Source organism: Salvia splendens, chromosome 9, assembly GCF_004379255.2.
Source record: "Salvia splendens isolate huo1 chromosome 9, SspV2, whole genome shotgun sequence".
NCBI classification, from domain to species: Eukaryota; Viridiplantae; Streptophyta; class Magnoliopsida; order Lamiales; family Lamiaceae; genus Salvia; species Salvia splendens.
In genome coordinates this window covers 9,248,969-9,267,160 of record NC_056040.1, presented here as the reverse complement: position 1 = coordinate 9,267,160, position 18,192 = coordinate 9,248,969, and the positions used below count along the sequence as shown (strand labels likewise).

The 18,192-nt window shown below is 35.3% G+C and overlaps 2 protein-coding genes and 1 non-coding gene across 6 annotated transcripts; 1 reads left to right on the top strand and 2 right to left on the bottom strand.

Annotated features, from left to right (window-relative positions):
• Positions 1–6,766: 6,766 nt before the first annotated feature.
• LOC121747129 (NAP1-related protein 1-like) lies at positions 6,767–12,309 on the bottom strand. Of its 4 annotated transcripts, none has more exons than XM_042141122.1 (10): positions 12,065–12,309; positions 10,710–10,832; positions 10,546–10,596; positions 10,378–10,449; positions 10,165–10,278; positions 10,016–10,080; positions 9,295–9,355; positions 9,135–9,191; positions 8,979–9,020; positions 6,767–7,089 (listed from the first exon to the last, which is right to left on the bottom strand). In XM_042141122.1, the coding sequence occupies exons 1-10, from the start codon at positions 12,194–12,196 to the stop codon at positions 7,018–7,020; spliced, it is 789 nt and encodes a 262-aa protein (XP_041997056.1). In that variant the 5' UTR covers positions 12,197–12,309; the 3' UTR covers positions 6,767–7,017. The 4 variants fall into 4 exon arrangements, 2 of the variants coding, with proteins under 2 accessions (XP_041997056.1, XP_041997055.1); XM_042141121.1 differs by having other exon boundaries at positions 9,135–9,194; positions 12,065–12,308; XR_006039138.1 differs by having other exon boundaries at positions 7,035–7,089; positions 9,103–9,191.
• A 3,251-nt stretch (positions 12,310–15,560) lies between these two features.
• Positions 15,561–15,641, top strand: TRNAL-AAG. The gene has a single exon. It is a non-coding gene; the product is annotated as a tRNA-Leu (tRNA).
• A 1,227-nt stretch (positions 15,642–16,868) lies between these two features.
• On the bottom strand, positions 16,869–17,909 carry LOC121749119 (protein PHYTOCHROME KINASE SUBSTRATE 3-like). The gene has a single exon (XM_042143720.1). It carries the CDS (start codon positions 17,907–17,909, stop codon positions 16,869–16,871), a length of 1,041 nt encoding a protein of 346 aa, XP_041999654.1.
• Positions 17,910–18,192: the final 283 nt, after the last annotated feature.

Genomic DNA, 18,192 nt, shown 5'->3' with positions numbered 1-18,192 from the left:
CGGACCAGAGCGAAAGAACGAAGCTCTGATACCACTCTGTCACGACCGCCCACCCCAGGGGTGTTACAAACGAGGCGATTGTGACCAAGGGACAAACATTTAAGAATATCATTTAAGGATTTTAGTTCATAAGAAAGACTCAAGTAGCTTGAAAGAATAGTATTTTAGTTCAAAAATATAGCAGCGGAAATAAGGTTTTAAAGAGAGTCAAGGATGACGCCTATGTATGAAGACACAACGCATCCATATTCCCTATGCCGACTCAACATCCACCGCAACATCCCGCTCAACCTGCACATAGGGAAAACACATGCAGGGCTGAGTACTTGATGTACTCAATGGGCTCATGCCGAATTTTTTTTTCATAAAAACAGTTATGTCATCCATATCAGTGATCTCGAGTTTTATGTGTAGTTAAGAAATATCACGAGAACACAAAAATATTTCAAAGTCTGGCCAGACAATCAATCTCCCCACTTTCTCATCAATCATTCAATCACATTCTCTTTCCATAGTGCGACGAAAGTGTGGCCACACTATTCGCCCACGAGACCGGCCGACTAGCAAGGACGACTCACGATCCCACTTGTGTACACAGCCTGATAGGGTTTGCGGCCCTATTCAGACCCGAATTCGTTTCATTCATAGCCATATAGCCTAACGGAGTAAACTCATACGAACTAGGCATCAGGCACATAATCTCAATCAAAACAATCCATGGCATGACATAACACTTTTAAACCACCCTTATTACACCATAATCATACTTTTGAAAGCGTAAAAGAGTTTAGTAAAAGAGAGCCCACCTCGTTTGCTTAAACCATTCAACATCCATTTAAGGCAACCCTCGTTCCTCGAGCTCACGTATACTCAATCACCCTTGCCAACGACAACACAAATCAGTCTTTCGTAAACTTATATTATCATGCATGTCCTATTGTTTCTCTCTCATCGTTATTCTCCATTTACCCAACCCAACGTTCGTCACAAAGGTGGAAAAATAAACCATAATATATTTCAACGTATAACACGTGATCGCATTGTTAAACACGTTCCTTGGACATACATGCATCATATAATACTTTTAAACTTGGAAATAAGTGTCATTTTAATAAGACAGAAAACCGGCAGAATTGCGCGACCGTTTTGTAAAAATTACTATAAAATCACCCAACATCAAAAGATGCTAAATTTTGGTCACAATACAGAGGACACATTCAAGTTCATCCATGAAAATTTTCATATCGAAATCACGCCATTTAGTCAGTCATTTCACATATTGAACTCTCTGGTCAGAACATATAGTAAACTTCAAAAATTCACCAAAAATTCATCCTTCCTCATATGATGCTAAAATTTGGTCACAACACATTAGACACATTCAAGTTCACCCAGTTAAAATTTCACACCAAAATCGTGTCATTTGGTCAGTCAAAACATTTATGAAACTCTCTGATCGGAACATAAAATTCTAGCAGCACTGCGCAGTTCATTTGAAAAATTCACCGTAAATTCATACGATGTCCAATTAGGCTGAAATTTTCACAAGACTCAGAAGACACTCCAAATTTTCATCTAGTTTAAGAATCAAATCGATCGGAGGTCATTTGGTCGGTCAAACAGATTCGAAACATTCTGGCCGAGAACACATGTTACTGGCAGAATTGCGCAGTCGACTTCAAACATTTTTCAAAAATTCATTTTTCGACAAAAAGGGCTGAAATTTATACGAGACACAGAAATCACCTTGAAATTTACTCAGTAAAATTTTCGTATCAAAATTCGACCGTTTGGTCAGTCAAATACACGTCGGAATCCACTGTCCGAACACCACAAATTTCATACTCAAAATTTCGAAATTTGAGTTTCTTCCACAATCATCCAAATAAAATTTTCTCATGCTTATAACACACAATCATGCTTGATAAGACTCTCTTAACATGTTTGCACATAAACTTAGATCATTTACCAAGGATTCAAATCAAACTTCACACAACTTAATCAACAATAGCATAACTATCAAAGTTCTCAAGCAAACTCACTTTCCCACCGATTAACTTTGCGATCTATGATTCCTACACCCTCTATATGCATGTAGGATTCAAGAATAAAGTTTCAATGAAGGAGATGAGAAGGAAATCTTAGTTATACCTTCTTGAATCAAGAAAAAGAACGGTAGAAACAAACGTTGACACGATTCGTCCCTCTCCCTTCACTGCTGCCGCCGCTGCCACGAATCCGCCGTCGCGGATCCGCCGCCATCGGCTCCTCCTCTCTCTTCTCTCTCTCGGATTCTCGATTGCGAAAGAAATGAAATGAAATGAAAGGAGGTTGTATTTATAGAAAATATTTTCATAAAAGACAAAAAATTCACGTCTTTTCGTTTCGATGTGACGCGTAAATAATGCGGCGTTGAAAAACGTGCCTGATGTGACGTGGTTCTTATCCACTTGGAAAACGTGCCTGATGTGACGCGGTTCTTATCCAACTTTTCGTCTCGATTTGTTGTCGAAAGTGTATTTGATACGTGGTTTATTCTTTCGTGTAGGTAACGATTTAACGGGTCGTTACAAATTATTTGACAAATGGAACTCTAAAATAGTTATATTCTATACATGGAAATTAATGGATGTAAATCTAAATTCAATTATTACTTTAAACTATGGAAAGTTTCCAAATTATTTTGAGCTTGTCATATACATACTCCCAATCTAATGGGAGTACTATAGTCGTATAATTATACATGTACCTATTTTATTTATTATTTTAAATTTTTATGTGCTATCAAAAAAGTAGAAAACATTAATAATATATAAATTATGCCTACAATTATACATGCCTTTGCTATTTTTTCCTATTTTAAAATTTCTTAAATTTGTTCATGCTGAAAAAAAAGTACTGCTACTATAAAAATTGAAAATAATAATACAGTAACTCAACTACAAACTGAATCAAATTGGGAGCGATATATGCGAACAATTATACATGCCTTCTTTTGCGATTTTAATTTTAAAATTTCTTAAATTTGTTCATGCTGCAAAAAAAAGTATAAAAAATTAGAAATAATTAATACATTAATATGTTAATAAATTTGAAATTAATAGCCACTTCATTATTTATGTAGGATACACGTGATATTATATACAAAAATATATATTCAACATAAATAATAAAGTTTGCCTATTACTTTAAATTGTATTTATATATTATTAATTTTTTAAAATTTTTCTACTTTTTTGATAGCACATAAAAATTTAAGAAAAATTTAAAACAATAAAATTAAATAGGTACATGTATAATTATACTACGAATATATTACTCCCATTAGATTGGGAGTATGTATATGACAAGCTCAAAATAATTTGGAAACTTTCCATAGTTTAAAGTAATAATTGAATTTAGATTTACATCCATTAATTTCCTTGTACAGTTATGCATAGTTGGAATATAACTATTTTAGAGTTCCACTTGCCAAATAATTATTTGTTGGGCATACCAACTCACTAGTCAAATGGTATGTCTAGACTAGGGAATTTTTTTCTCGGTATATAAGTCTTTCGATAGTTTTCTCAACCCCTATTAACAGTGTTTTAAAATCGGGTCGGTCAGGTTCGTCCGCGAACAAATGCTTGGTGCGACTAAATGTGAACATTAAAATCAGTGGATTAATATAGCCATAGAAAATTGAAAAAAATCTAGCGAGTTGACTGTGAACGGATGATCAATTAAAAAATATTTGGAACTTTAAATATATCTCATATTAATGAGCTGCCTCTAAATGAAAAATATTGGACTAAATATTGTGCGTATATACTTCCTACATTGTTTCGGTTGATCAATTGTCAAATTGGCCAGACCAATTAAACCATAAAACAATAGCTTCATCGATTTGCTTATCAGTACGATTTTAAAACATTTCCAAAGTAGTAGTATATTTCTGCTATCAAAAACACCATTTATGATCACATATGGGTAATTCTTTACATAAGTTTAGAAATAATAATAAAAAGGGGTCGAATCTTACTTGGTCGTAATTCCATCAAACCTTAAACTCTGGGCCAAATCTCTATTTGTTAGATTTTTTTATCTAATGAGAAATATAATAAAAATCCTTAAGACAAGAACATTCCCTTCACATGCAGATAAAAATTTCACATTCTACATTACCCTCAAGTTTAAAGATATTTCGAAATATAAATACTTAATTAAATCATAAACACCACATATAAAAAAACATAATCAATAAATCACCCTCACAATCTCCCTCGTATAGAGATCAAATATCATTATCACATTCTCCACATGAAATATCATTTTCACATCTCCACATTATCTCAACTTTTCAATGCGTATCATAAACACTACATATAAGAAAGAATTGGAATTGAAATACTAGTGCTAACTAATTATATATAGTTGGCAATGTTGAAATAAGAAAAATAGTGGAAGCAAAAATGAGACAAAATAATATAGAAATATAAATGATGTTGGAAGAGCATATAACACATGATAAGTTGTTTGTCTAATCAACAAACCATAAGAATGGTAAGCAGTGAGGAAATCAAAGGTGGGTGTTGCCATGTGATTGGCTTTGTGGACCAGTTCCTTTTGCTTCTCCTTTTCGACCACTTCCCCTTAGAGCAACCACAATGGTTAGGCGCGGCTAGCTCGGGGCGGTCCATAGTGGCGGAGGTGTCCGCCCACGGGGCGGACGACGGATAGGCGACGGGGGGCGAGGACGCGGCTGCTCCCCTGTGCGCCGCAGCTATAGCCGCGCCTCCCATATCGGCCGGCGATCGGCGCGGCGGTTGACATTTTGTCGATTTTTTTTACCTCTATAAATACCACTCACCATCCCTTATTTTTTTCACAATTTTCACACAATCCCTACATTCACTATCTACACTTTCACTCTCTAAAAATGGACGGTCGAGTCGACGAATCACCCGGCTCACAGGAATCGGGCTATGGAAGGAATCCTTCACAGCCGTCGACGGGCTATCCTTCACAGCCATCGGGATTTAGTGCCTATGCTTATCAGCCGTCGGGCTTTGGCGGGGCTCCGTCCCAGCCTTGGATTTCTAATTATTTACACTGCGATGATTTTAATTATTCGTTGTATAATTTTACCCGTTTGCAATACAACGAATATTAGTCCCCAATTACCTCGTTTTCTAATTATTTACACTGCGATGATTTTAATTATACCTGATTAAAACTAAAAATATTTTAAAATGAAAATGGATTATAAAATTTGGGGCTATTGGAAGTGTCCACCATAGTGGACGGAAACAAAATTTTTGGGCTATGGACAAAAAAACTGGGGCTATGGACAAAAACTGGGACGGGGCTATTGGGGTGTCCGCCTTATTGTGGACACCCTTACATTTATTTTACTTTCATTTCTCTCTCCATTCCTTTTTCATTCCATCACACTTAATAGAGTACTATAGTAGTTTTGTTTCTTGATTTTGAGTGAGGGCTCTCAATTTAGTAAAATACTATAAAAGTGTATTGTAAACGTGTGTAGTTGTGATGTAAAAGCGTGTGGTTGGATCATCCAAATTTTGAAATAGACAAAGCACTTAATGAAATGAGACAAAGAGAGGAAGATATAGTACTAATTGAATTAGCATGAGCTAATTAAGTAGGTAGATTATATCGATTAGATGTGAATTATGGAATATATATAATCCATATATATAGTGAAACATAAATAGTTGGTTGAAGATGTGAAAAGGGAGACAGTTGGAATCTTTGGGCGTTGAGTGGAAAAGAAAAAGAGCTGACGCCATCTCAACTATACAATACAACTGTTACCTCCACAATACATATATGTAATGTAATGTAATGTAATGTAATGTAATGTAATGTAATGTGTTGAGAGACATGAAGCATCAATAATTTGAAGTCACATCCATCAATTAAACTGAATTAGCTCCACAAACAGTACAAGCCACCCAAATAATTGTCTACTTTAGCCTGTGTTTTGGAAGTACGACGTCGCTTCATGTCCATTTTACGTCGGTGTGGGTGTGCCCATTACTTTTTTTTATTGATTTCCCAATCCAACATAATACAACTCCATGTTCTTTGGCCATACAATTTCAGGCTGGCCTCACAGTCTTCCTACGTAGATATGGCAACCTATGATAAAACAAAAAAAAAATACAAATTTCAAGTCATTTTATGTTCGATAACTCCAAGATAACAATATCTACCCTAACAAACGGACCCTTAATAGATCCGATTCTCAGTATTTTTAATAAACATACCTCGATTAGTAATAATCATAGGCAGACATAATGGTTGGGGCTTAAGGGTATACAGTGGCAGCTTTGAATTCCAGGAAAAACCACATTCCTAAAAGCCTTGGGCTGGAACGGATGATTGGAACATTGTGTCGTGGAACACGATGATTGGGAACTTGACTCGGAATTGGCTTGCAACGGATGCTTTAAAGAGATGCAAGCTCATGGTAAAGTTCCTAATTCCATAACTCTGACCAATATGTACGAATTGCACACTAGATATGTCTGTTTCAGGCAAGTGTTTGAGTTGTCTCCAATGCTTTGACTGACATGTATGCCGAGTGTGGTCAGCTCGATCTTGCTTTAACATATCACCCAGGGATGAGATGTCTTACATCTGCAGCCTAGTGGGGAAGGGGAGGGAACTTTTGATGATATAATGGCTCAAGGCATGCTGCCCTCGGAGAAGATATTTGCAGATATCACACATTTAATTAACTTATTCACACAGAAAATAAAACCTCAAAAATTGGATATATTGGGAGAAAAATATAATTCATCTCATCACTAGATAAGAGGATGAACTCATGGCATGGAGACGAGTTATATCAGTAGATAGCACAAGTTAGAAGTGTGAATACCCGACACACGAATTCAAGCAGAGACAATCGGGTTTAAAACCTGCAGAAACCTATAAACGAATTTACAGAAGCTCGATAGTTGATGGAAACCAGTAAACTGAACTTTCTGGAGTTGCCTATCTTTTTTAATCTTCATTTTCGTCATCATCTTGGTCATCATCATCATCATCATCTTCAGAGCCATCACCGTCCTTGTCCTGCACAGATGTTAACATGACACACAGAACATGACTAACTTGTCTGGAACGATTAGCTGATTTGTTCAGCAATGTGTGATGACATGCTTAAATAATTATTCATTGAAGTCTAATTTGAGAAGGGATAAAGAAATCCCACGCCTGATAAGAAATTGATAGAATCTAATGAAAAGAAGGCAGCCACAGAATATAGCCAATCCACCCTGTAATTTTAGTTGGAGACTCACTAAAATCAATAGCATTCTGGGCATCTGGCCTTTGTATCATTTAACGAACTGTAGAAGTTATAACTGCTGAGCCTAAAGCAAGTCATCTAAGAAAGTTACATTGAGTGCAGGCGAAAGCTTTGCATTTTAGGACACAGTACACACAGGACTCAGCACTACAATGCCCAAATTATCAGGAGACTAACTTTCTACTGACAAGACAATATTTAGTTTCATGTATATCCACTATCCAGAACAGGGCTGACTTTAAGATTTCTTGATAGGTCCTATATCTTTCAATGCATAAAACTTATCTTTCTTAACTACGTGAATAGATTTGGGGGCAATGACTGAGGAGCATCATAAAGCAGTCAAATTCAAGATTTTCAGTCTTCAACATTACGCACTGTTATAGGATCTCTGTCAGTAAGAGGCCTAGGAGCTATAAATATATTAGCACCTGGATAGTAGTAGTACCACCAATGACCACACCAGAGTTCACGCAAGTACAAATCCATAACATTTTCTTAGTGCTAGTGATAGTGATAGTAAGAAACCACTAATAAGGGCCCATTTCCTTGACCAAAAAGTATAATTGTTGGGGAATATGATTGTATTTTGATTTCCGGGAATATGATTCAAGATAGATTATTTATCATGTGTTTGGAAATGATTTCTCAAATTATATTATTTAGTTAACATCGATTGACTAATAGACGTAATAGTCAAAGTAAAATTTTCTTAAATAAATTATTAATTGAGAAAAATAATAATATAATAAATACTACTACAACTTAAAACATGATCCAATAATAATAATAATAATAATAATAATAATAATAACAATAATAGTTAACAACGGAGTACATAATAACAACAATTATCATTTTTATAGTTATTATTGTTATAACAGTATGATCCACAATTTAAAAAAATTACATTAAAATTTGCTTAAGTTATTAACTAATACTCCCTCCGTCCCAAGATAAGTGAAACACTTCTTTTGGGGCACGGGATTTAAGGAATTGATATCTAAAGAATTAAAGTAGAGAGAGTAAAGTATGAGAGAGATGAAAAGTAGAGAAGTAAAGATAGAATAAAGTAGGTGGATAATAAAGTAAGAGAGATGATTTTTTGCTAAAAAGAGAAATGACACACTTATAGTGGGACTGGGACATCCCAAAAAGGAATGTGACTCGCTTATCTTGGGACGGAGGGAGTACAATATAACATAGTTATAATTATTATCATTATAGTTTGTAATAGTTTAATAAATATCTAAATATGTAACCATCCTGAAATGAGAAATGAATACCTGAAAAGAAAGGGAATAACAGTTCTAAAACGTTGCACAACTTCCTTGTTTTCAAGATTCGTATTACTTTTCGTGTTACTTAAAAAAAGTCAAACAAGCATGAGAATTTAAAAATCAGGAATTAGTGCAGAATTCTGCCAAATAAACAGGCCCTAGAGGCTAGATGCATTCAAATCAGCTAACGAACAAACAAATAAAAGCCTAGAACTAGGAAGTCCTAATAAAGACACCAGTTGCAAAAACTAAGCAGTAATTCAAAGGAATCCAGTTCGATAGCAGCAGCAAGCAAATGCTATGACCCTATGAGTTTATAACTTATCTACAGAACCTCCTCCAGAAGAGGCAAGTTGTATAGGGCATTTTCTTACCTCATCATCATCCATTTCAGATCCCTCTTCATCAGCTGCCTCCTAAAGAAAGATCAATTTAGGAAAAAGTGAAGAGTTAGAAAATGGACTAGAAGTATTTGGAAGATGGATGAGTTTGTAAAACCTAAAAAGAAGAAATCAGGGAGCAATGAATACGTTGTTAAAATATCTAAGGGGATTGGGCCATAGATCATCCTTGATAATTTCAGCAACCTGCTGTACAAGGCAAGACACAAAATACATAAAAATGTATTCTTTGTTTAAAAAGGTATGTAAATAGCTTAGGCTCATTCAACAATATGCTTGAGAAGTTAACCTCATCATGTATCTCTTCCAAATTACTACTATGCTGGATGTTGTTGAACCAGGAAAAGAAGCTGCAATTTCACAGTATATTTAATGTAAGAAATAAATAACACAGTGAAAAACTGAGGATAATCACACAATTTTCAAAAAGAAGCTGTATTTTACAGTGTATTTTAAATAATTGTTACAGTGAAAAAGGGGGACACTCATTCAGTACAATCACACAATTTTAATTTTCACAGTCTCCCACAGAACTAATGCTGATATACTTTTTCTTTTGCATCCTTCCACATTTTCCTATCTCATCCTTCTTTCTTCTCTATATTCCCTTTCCAATCATTGCACCAATGGAAGGGGGTGAAAAGAATGGTGAACAAGAGAGGACTGATTGTTTAAAAAAAATGAGGGGTTCCTGCTGCTATCACAAGGGAATACCAGGTTGATGGTAAATGCCGAGGACAGTGTTTATTCTACAGGCTTATGTTTTTCATGCTTATGAAAAAGCCAAAAGGGTTCATATGAAGCTACAAGAATATAGTATTATAACTTTCTTAAACAAAGACTAAGAAGTTATACCATTATCTATATCAGACAATCCATTTATTTTTTAAGTTATATAGGAATCATCTGAAGTGAATAAGACTTTAGATGAGCATATGACAAGTTCTACCAGTTCCCATAAGCATTGTAGAAAATATGAATAATAGAAGAGGAAAATGGAAGGTACCAACCTCTCATCAGCTTTAGGCCGCTTGTTTCCTTTCTTCTCTTCAGCAGCAACACCAATAGGAATGCCCTTCAAATGCCAGAGTTTCACAATGAACTCAATCTGTATGCAAAGAAGAGGGGCATATTATTCAAACTATAAATGGAATCTTACCATGCCTTCTTTCCATGTTATTGCTGTTGCTGAGATTTCGGTTGTTCCTTCCTCAAAGAATGTAAAGGTCTTTGTGAGAATAGCATCTTCAAAGTAAGGATTGGACTCGAAGTGCTGACATAAAAAAAACACAAGGGATTGACCAACAAATTTATATAAATCATACTTTTCAACATCAGACATCATCCAGATCTGGCAAAGATGAAAACTCACAAACGTAATGGAGTAACCAGATTTCACATCTTTGCAATCCTCAACTTCAAGCTTACTCAAATACTTGAATATCTGGCACAAGAAAAAAGGAAATAACTTAAATTGATCATACAAAAGCAATGATTAAATGTAGTCCATTCTTAATAAATGAATGAAAAATATGAAAACCTTTTGGTCCTCATCAGTCAAAAGTTCACTGAGTGCAGGATGACTCATAAACTGCAAAAGAAAATGGAACGTTAGTAAGAAATGAACAAATTTCAAGCAATGGAAGGATTTGCAAGCTTAGAAGCCACACTTAATTAATCCATTAAATCTGATAAACCACTCACAGCAGTCAACCAAAAATCAGGAATGGATTTAATGATGTCATTTCGCTTATCATAGACAGGCTTCCGTATTTCATTGTACTTCTGTTCAAGTTCCAGGACCTTTTCACTTGCTTCTTCATTGACCTGAAAGCATATAGAAAACAGAAAATCATGTTACTATTGTATCCCTTTGGGCTGTATCTCCGTCCAGCAGATCAACAGGTTCAAGTGAATGAATATGAAATCAAATCAAAGAACGAGTTCAGTAATCCCAAGAAAAATATTTCATGCACCACATCAAAATAAATGGGATAAAGCTACAAACATTACCATCTTCATTCATATGAAAAAAGTAGCTTTGCAGCTGCTGACAAGAATGAGCATAATCCCGCATACACAAGAAAATTCTATATACTTGAACCAGGATTCAAAACAGGTTTCAGATAGTCAAAAGTACAACTGAAAAGAATGTCAAACACAAGGAATCTCCCTTAAACCTAATATCATATCAAGATCATCATAAGTAAAGGCTCTAGGTACATGGCCTCTCAATTATTCAATAGGTGACATTCTAAAAAACTGAAACTATAACCTCACTTATCCTTTCAAGTTCGAGAAATGTTCCATTTTCTTGCAGAAAACCAAAAGAAGAACATAATTGAAAGTCTCTCTTCACAACTTTTGCACTTGATAATCGGCTAGGAATTACCAAAGATGAACGTAATTGTAAATAGAAGTTTTGGCTTTCTGAAGCGTAATGCAGAAGGCACATGAAAAACTGTAATAGTGGCGCTAGTACACCTTATGTGTGTTTAGTTTCTCTTATTACTAGCTTAGTTAATTCTACAGTATATTATTTCTCTTTAACCTCACTTTGGAAAGATATGTTCTATGCACTACACCTTGCTCCAGGCTCCGAAGACCTTAATGCACCTTGCACGTTTAATAGCCATGCCTCAAAAGCAAGTAATTAGCCAAAGTCGGAAAAATTGAGTAACCAGCCTTTGTAATACTCCTAAATATATTAAAAAAATGAATTACAAAACCAGCTTAAGAAGGATCATTTATCTGCAAAGTCATTTCCGGTTTCACAGAGCAGTTTAAGAATTTTTAAATTCACAAACAAAAGATGAAGACGTGTATGCATAATCAACACATAGATACACAGAATGCCGCAATTCTCGTATGATTTAATCCACATTCCAAGTGACCAACGAATCAACTCCCCCTAAAGCTAAAACACGTCAAATAACACAGCCATTGAATCATTCCTACTCTCTCCACACCGATTCATCATAAACAAATCATAAAAGATAAAACAATACATTCACAAGAGGAGAATTGTGCCTGAAATCAACATGAGAAATTGGACTCACCTTATCAAGCTCGTCCTGAAATTCCTGAAGCTTTTCGATTGAGAGAACGAGCTCCGCGTCAATCTGCTCGGTTCCATTGTTCTCATTGTCCGCTCCTCCCAGTTTTGGCTTCTTCCCCTTGTCCGCTCCCATTTCTCTCTCAAGGCCTAAAAATTTACAGTTAAACCCAAAGAGAAAGAAGACAGTTACATAAAACACAAAAAGATGAAAATATAGTACGGGATTAGGGTTCGCCTGAATAAACAAAATTAATTATCATCATTTTATAAAAGCTAAATTAAATCAACCCTGTTGACAGTTGACTCTCATAATCAAAACTCTATGTTACCATTTTGTTTGAATTGCATTTTATGCCCTTAATTTCTCATCAACGTCATAATCATTATTTAAAATGAAAAAAAAATAATCATGTTACCATTTTGCTTGAATGCCCTTAATTTCTCATCATTGTCTGTAGTATATTATTTAAATTTAGAACAATAACCATGTGTAGGCGGGATTAAATTCAGTACATCTAGCTACGAAAAATGTTGTCATGTTGTGTAATTGTGTTGTGTAACCTTAGCCACTTGGAAATAGCTCATCAGTATTTATAAATGATTTTTGGTGGATTTCGTAATTTATAGTAATTTAAGTTTGACCATGATTTTGTTTATTATACATAAATAATTATACCTGTTTATATTTTTTTATAAGAATCAAACGCCGACTTTCTTTATTGTATCCTCTCCAATGAATGTTGTTTTTAAAATCTGTCATGAATAGAGTATGCATGGTGCAATTTGGAAGAAGTATGCAAAGAGGAATGACTGTCTCTAACTCGTTGCAAAATTCTAAATTCGATTGTGATGTTGTTTTTATTGCCAAAGGGAGTACATGAGAATACTCTTCGTGACGAAAAACAAGTGTTTACCTATTCTTTGCCTATGGCCTTCTCCACATTAAATAATCAACATCCATCTTAATATAGTAGTATATGAATGAATCAGCGGTTTGGGCTTGCCCGTTGATTCGAAAAGAAAAATAGCCCAAATTTGCTTGGGTCAATAAAGCAATATACTGCATTCAATTTTTTTTTAACATATTGATCCATTGAGCTACTTATATTAATATGCGTCTAATACTTTTAGATGGTGTTCGGTTTCTAGATAAAATAATAGTAAAATATAATCTATAATTGAGTTTTGAGATTATTTTAATCACATGGGATTGGCTATATCTAATTATCTCATGATTATATATCTAGGATTGAATCTCATGACCAAACACAATATATATTTAATTTCGAGATACAATCTTACAAACAGAACACCCCTAATCAGATTAATGTAAGTAACTTCCCTACCCAATTATCGCATGTACTACCTAATAAAGAAGCGCTAACTGTTTAATTGAACTATTTTGACTATTAGATTTATGCAAACAACCACAGTATTACCGACACGGCGACACACTATCAAGAATTCTAGCCATTGAGATTTAGAGCATGCACAACGGTGAGCAGGACGGCGTCCTTCCGTCCTTGCCAGCGGCATGGAGACGCTGTCTGCCGCTGTGCTCGCGCCGCTGGCACGGAGCTGCTCGATGCATCGAGCACGTCCGTGCCAGCAAGCAGGTGACGTGGCAGGCGTTGATTGGGCAACGGCATAGCCGTTGCATTTCAATTTTTTTTAAATCGGTTTTTAATTAAAAAACGATTAAAAAAAATATATTTTCCCACTTCCCAAAAAAATTATATCCGTTTTCTACCCATTTTCAATTTTTTTTTCATTTCCCCCCCAAAAAATACACATTTTCATCTATAAATACCCTCATTTTCACACCCAAAAATTCACACTACACTACACAATTCCCATCTACATTCTCTCATTTTCATTCTCATCTACATTCTCTCATTTCCATTCTCATCTACATTCTTTCATCTCCATTCTCAATCTTTCTTCCACTCCTACAACATAACAATTCTCATCTTGTAATTTGTAATATTATTCCGGGTATTTTTAATGTATTTTAATTTTGTGGAAAGGTTTTTATTTAAATTGAATAATAGAATGGTAGGACTCTTGTGATCGTCCTTGCGGAAGAGCACGACTGTGGGTGTTGTGCTCTTGCCTAAGAGCAGGCAGAAAAAGTAGGGCCAGACCCACAACCGTGCTCGTTGGCAAGAGCACAGTTGTAGGTGCTCTTAGTTCTGACGTGGTCCTAGTATTTAGTGTGTGTTTTGATCAAACCTAGAAGTAACTATATATACCTTCACTATGAGATTGATGTTCCACCTAAATTTGGTCCCTTGAGAAACATTCCATTCCGGGACCTCTTCTTTGAGTTGTTACTTTCTACAATAATAATGTATCCAAATAAAAAATAAGATTATATATCTAAGTATCAATTTCAAACCTCCAATATTGATCGAGTTTGTTTCACAAAGTTTTTACTATTGGACTCTAAGAGCGAAATTTACTTATCTGTTTGTTTTGTGTATCGTGAGAAATCTCGATCGTTTACAAACTATACCACTTGCTATTAGTACAATAATGAATGAATAAAATAATAAGTATAAACAATACCATTTGCTATTACAACAAAGGAATAAAACAAAAAAAATTAAGTGGAAATTACAATGAAAAATACAATAAACCAGTGTAAGTTGACTCAAGAAAAATCCTCGCAAGACAAACGTGAATGCAACTAATGAACTCAAATTGGTGTATGACTCTAGGCACCGGCGAACTTGAAGATGGGAAACTTGGAAGGTCTCGCCATCAACACGCCTCATAAAGTCAATGGCAGCTACGACAACCAAAAGGCCAAAGGTATTGGCATCCGAAAAGCCAAAATTATGCCATCAATCGCATCTTCATTATGTCTCATAAACACGATGACAGTTATGATAATCAAAAAATCAAAGGCTTCATAAAAAATGAAAGGCCAACGATTTCTTTTAATGGCCCATTTCCAACTAGAGCATCAACAACAATAACAATTAGGTTTGTGTCCCTACAACAAATTAATTATTCCATATATTTATCTTTATCTAGGTTTATATCTTTATACAAAAAGTAAATGAATTCCTTATCATATTGTAAGATAAAAGCTAGCTATAAAAATGTAAAAAAGATAAATATGGATATTTTTTAAAATATGGAGTATTATAAGTATTTATGTATGCATAATTAGTTTCTTGTAAATACATACACTATCCATATTCAAATTTTGTTTTTCTAATATAGTCTATTTTCTTGATCAACAAATGCATTAACTTTCAATATTCACCAAAAATGCAATAGAATATCCGAAATTACAACCTTGAGATCATTTTTTTTTTCGATCACTAAACCCATATAATATTAGAAAGAGTATGGTTGACAGTCATATTCACGTATTGGTCATACACATTTTTCTTGTTAAATCAGCACTTTGCTAGAAATGATTCATAGTAGTTGGAGTACTATACATAATATTATAGATAAAACATATAATAAAACAAAATAAAAATGTTGAGATGGCCGAGTTGGTCTAAGGCGCCAGATTAAGGTTCTGGTCCGAAAGGGCGTGGGTTCAAATCCCACTCTCAACAAATGTTTTTAATTTTCTTTTTCTATTTTTACATATGAGTAATATTTCATTTTTAGACTTCTTTTCTCTGTCAGTTTTTACATATGATTAATATTTCATTTTTAGTTTTCTTTTCATTTTACATATGATATGACTAATATTGACAGATTTAGTTTCTATTATGGAGTATAAATTAATCAATGTAACACAATATACGAAAATAGAGATATTAAAATTATAACAGAATTTAAAATGTGGAGAACAATGAGTAAGCATTTATAAATACATAAAATCGTATATTACATAATGGAAACTAGAATTTATACATGTTGGTTCATCTTAGTTCAATGTATAAGTATTATTACATTAATAATTATGGATATATTTAGAACAATAATCTTATTATATGATGCTCAATTGAAAAATCACTTGACAATAATAATGAAGATAAAAAAAATCATTGAACAGTTGAGTCACTTTAGAAAGAAAATAACATTGTTATAAATGTTGTCGACATTTGACTTTTATATAGTGAATAAAAATACTAGTACTACGAATTAAAACCTATATCTACTAGTAACATCATTATACATGGTTCCCACATTCCATGTCAGTACAGTTACGGTATTCAATGATGCACACCAACTTTATCCACAAGACCACAACCCATGCAGTTGGAATTCTTCGTTTTTTCCGAACTACTACAACAAATTTAACCATGAAATATGTGTAAATTCACAATATGAGTATTACTACTAGCATTTAATACACGAATATTCTATATAAGTATTTTCTCATTAAAGAAATACTTCTCCTCATAATTATACTCCTGATTCATGAATCATCTTATTATTGCTCCTATGTATTTTACCTAAATTCAAGCATTTTCTCGAACATGAACTTAATAATCTAAATTTAAACTAGGACCTTCAACATGCAAATTGCAAATATTGGAATTGTTGGTTTCAAAATCAACAAAATACTATTTATGCCATAAAAACAAACATTTTTGGTGACCCCAACTCAAGATCTCCACAGTATTGTAGTAAGAAAAAAAACAGACAAAACTCAAAGCATCAAATCAACGAACTCAGATTTTTTATATCAATTTCCTCAGACAAGAAACGCCCTCTACATATCTACACATGAATCTTTTCAGGCCAAAACACACACAAAAATTAATCAAATTAAACTCTCCGATAATGGCAATCACATACATACACATTGTATTTGATGATTAATTAATTAATTAATTAGGGTTTTTAACCTTAACACAAACATTCTGATTAGCAACATCCACAGCTTTAATGCTCTTGCACCCGAGCAATCCCGTCGGCCTACTTTTCTGCACTTGATTAACAACCTTGGTGCTGACGCTGTCGTTGTTGAACTCCGACAAGGCGGAGAAGTCTGCGGCGCTGGCCGTCACCACGCTCCACTGTATGCTGGCCTCGCTCGGCGCGTACAGCGACGTAGCCGGGCTCATCATACAGCTCGGCTCGTCATCGTCGTCGTCCGCACCTTGCATAAGCGGGTAGATGCTTCCAGAAACTTCCTCGATCTCGAATAAATCCGAGCTGGCCTCGCTCACCACGTCACCAACTCCGCTAGTGCTCCCGATCGTTGAAGTTGGGAGATTTTTATTCCCCCCCTTCGGAATCGCGTCCCACGTCAGCATCGACAGCTTCCGCTCCATGTTCGTCGCTACTTCGCTTCCTTTTGCGTCCTTAATTTTCCTGGATCCGAACACCTCGATCGATTTCCGCGACTCTTCTATGTCTTGGATCTTCTTGATTTGATGATTTTGATGGTGATCTTTAATTTCGTCGATTTGGACGGATTTATTGCCGAAGCAAGGGGTTTTGCAGCCGAATCCGGTGAAGATGCGGGATGCGGTTTTTTTCTGCTTTGATGATTGGTTAGAAGGGAGGAGAGTGGTTTGGCTGTGGCAAGTGGTGGGGGCGGAGGATTCTAAGCAGCGGCGGGGGTGGGTTTTGGTTTGGTACTCGAGCTTCATGTTGAAGTAGCGGTCGGCGCCGAAGACGCTGATCTCGCCGGCGGCGTGTTTGGGGGTGAGGTGGGAGAAGGTGAAGGCGGAGTTGGGGTTGTGGTCGGAAGATCGGGAGGAGAAGGAGTCGACGCGGGTGGGATCAGCCGCCTTGTGGGATAATTTGATGGTCATGTTGGTGTGGTCTTGGGCGGAGACGCGGTGGACTAGGCTCTCTATGCCTTTGTCGATGTAGGACGAGAACGAGGCGACGCGAAGGCTGCTGCCGTCTTGAGTCTCCATGGAAGGGATTGGATGAGAGAAAGAGAGGGGTGGTGAAGTGAAGTAAAGTGAAATTGTGGAAGTTTTGGTATGAGGTGTTTGATGAAAGGGTGGGGTTTAAGTAGGCATGGGGAGGGAGGGGGTAGATAACAGCATGGATCCTACATTCATGCTTGTGAGTTGTGGCTTTACTTATTAATTCATTTTGTTTCTTGTGATTTTTAGGGTTTAAGATTAAAATTTTATCATCTTGTAATATAGATATGTTTCATGTGAAATTGATTGACTCTAAGAGCATCCCCAT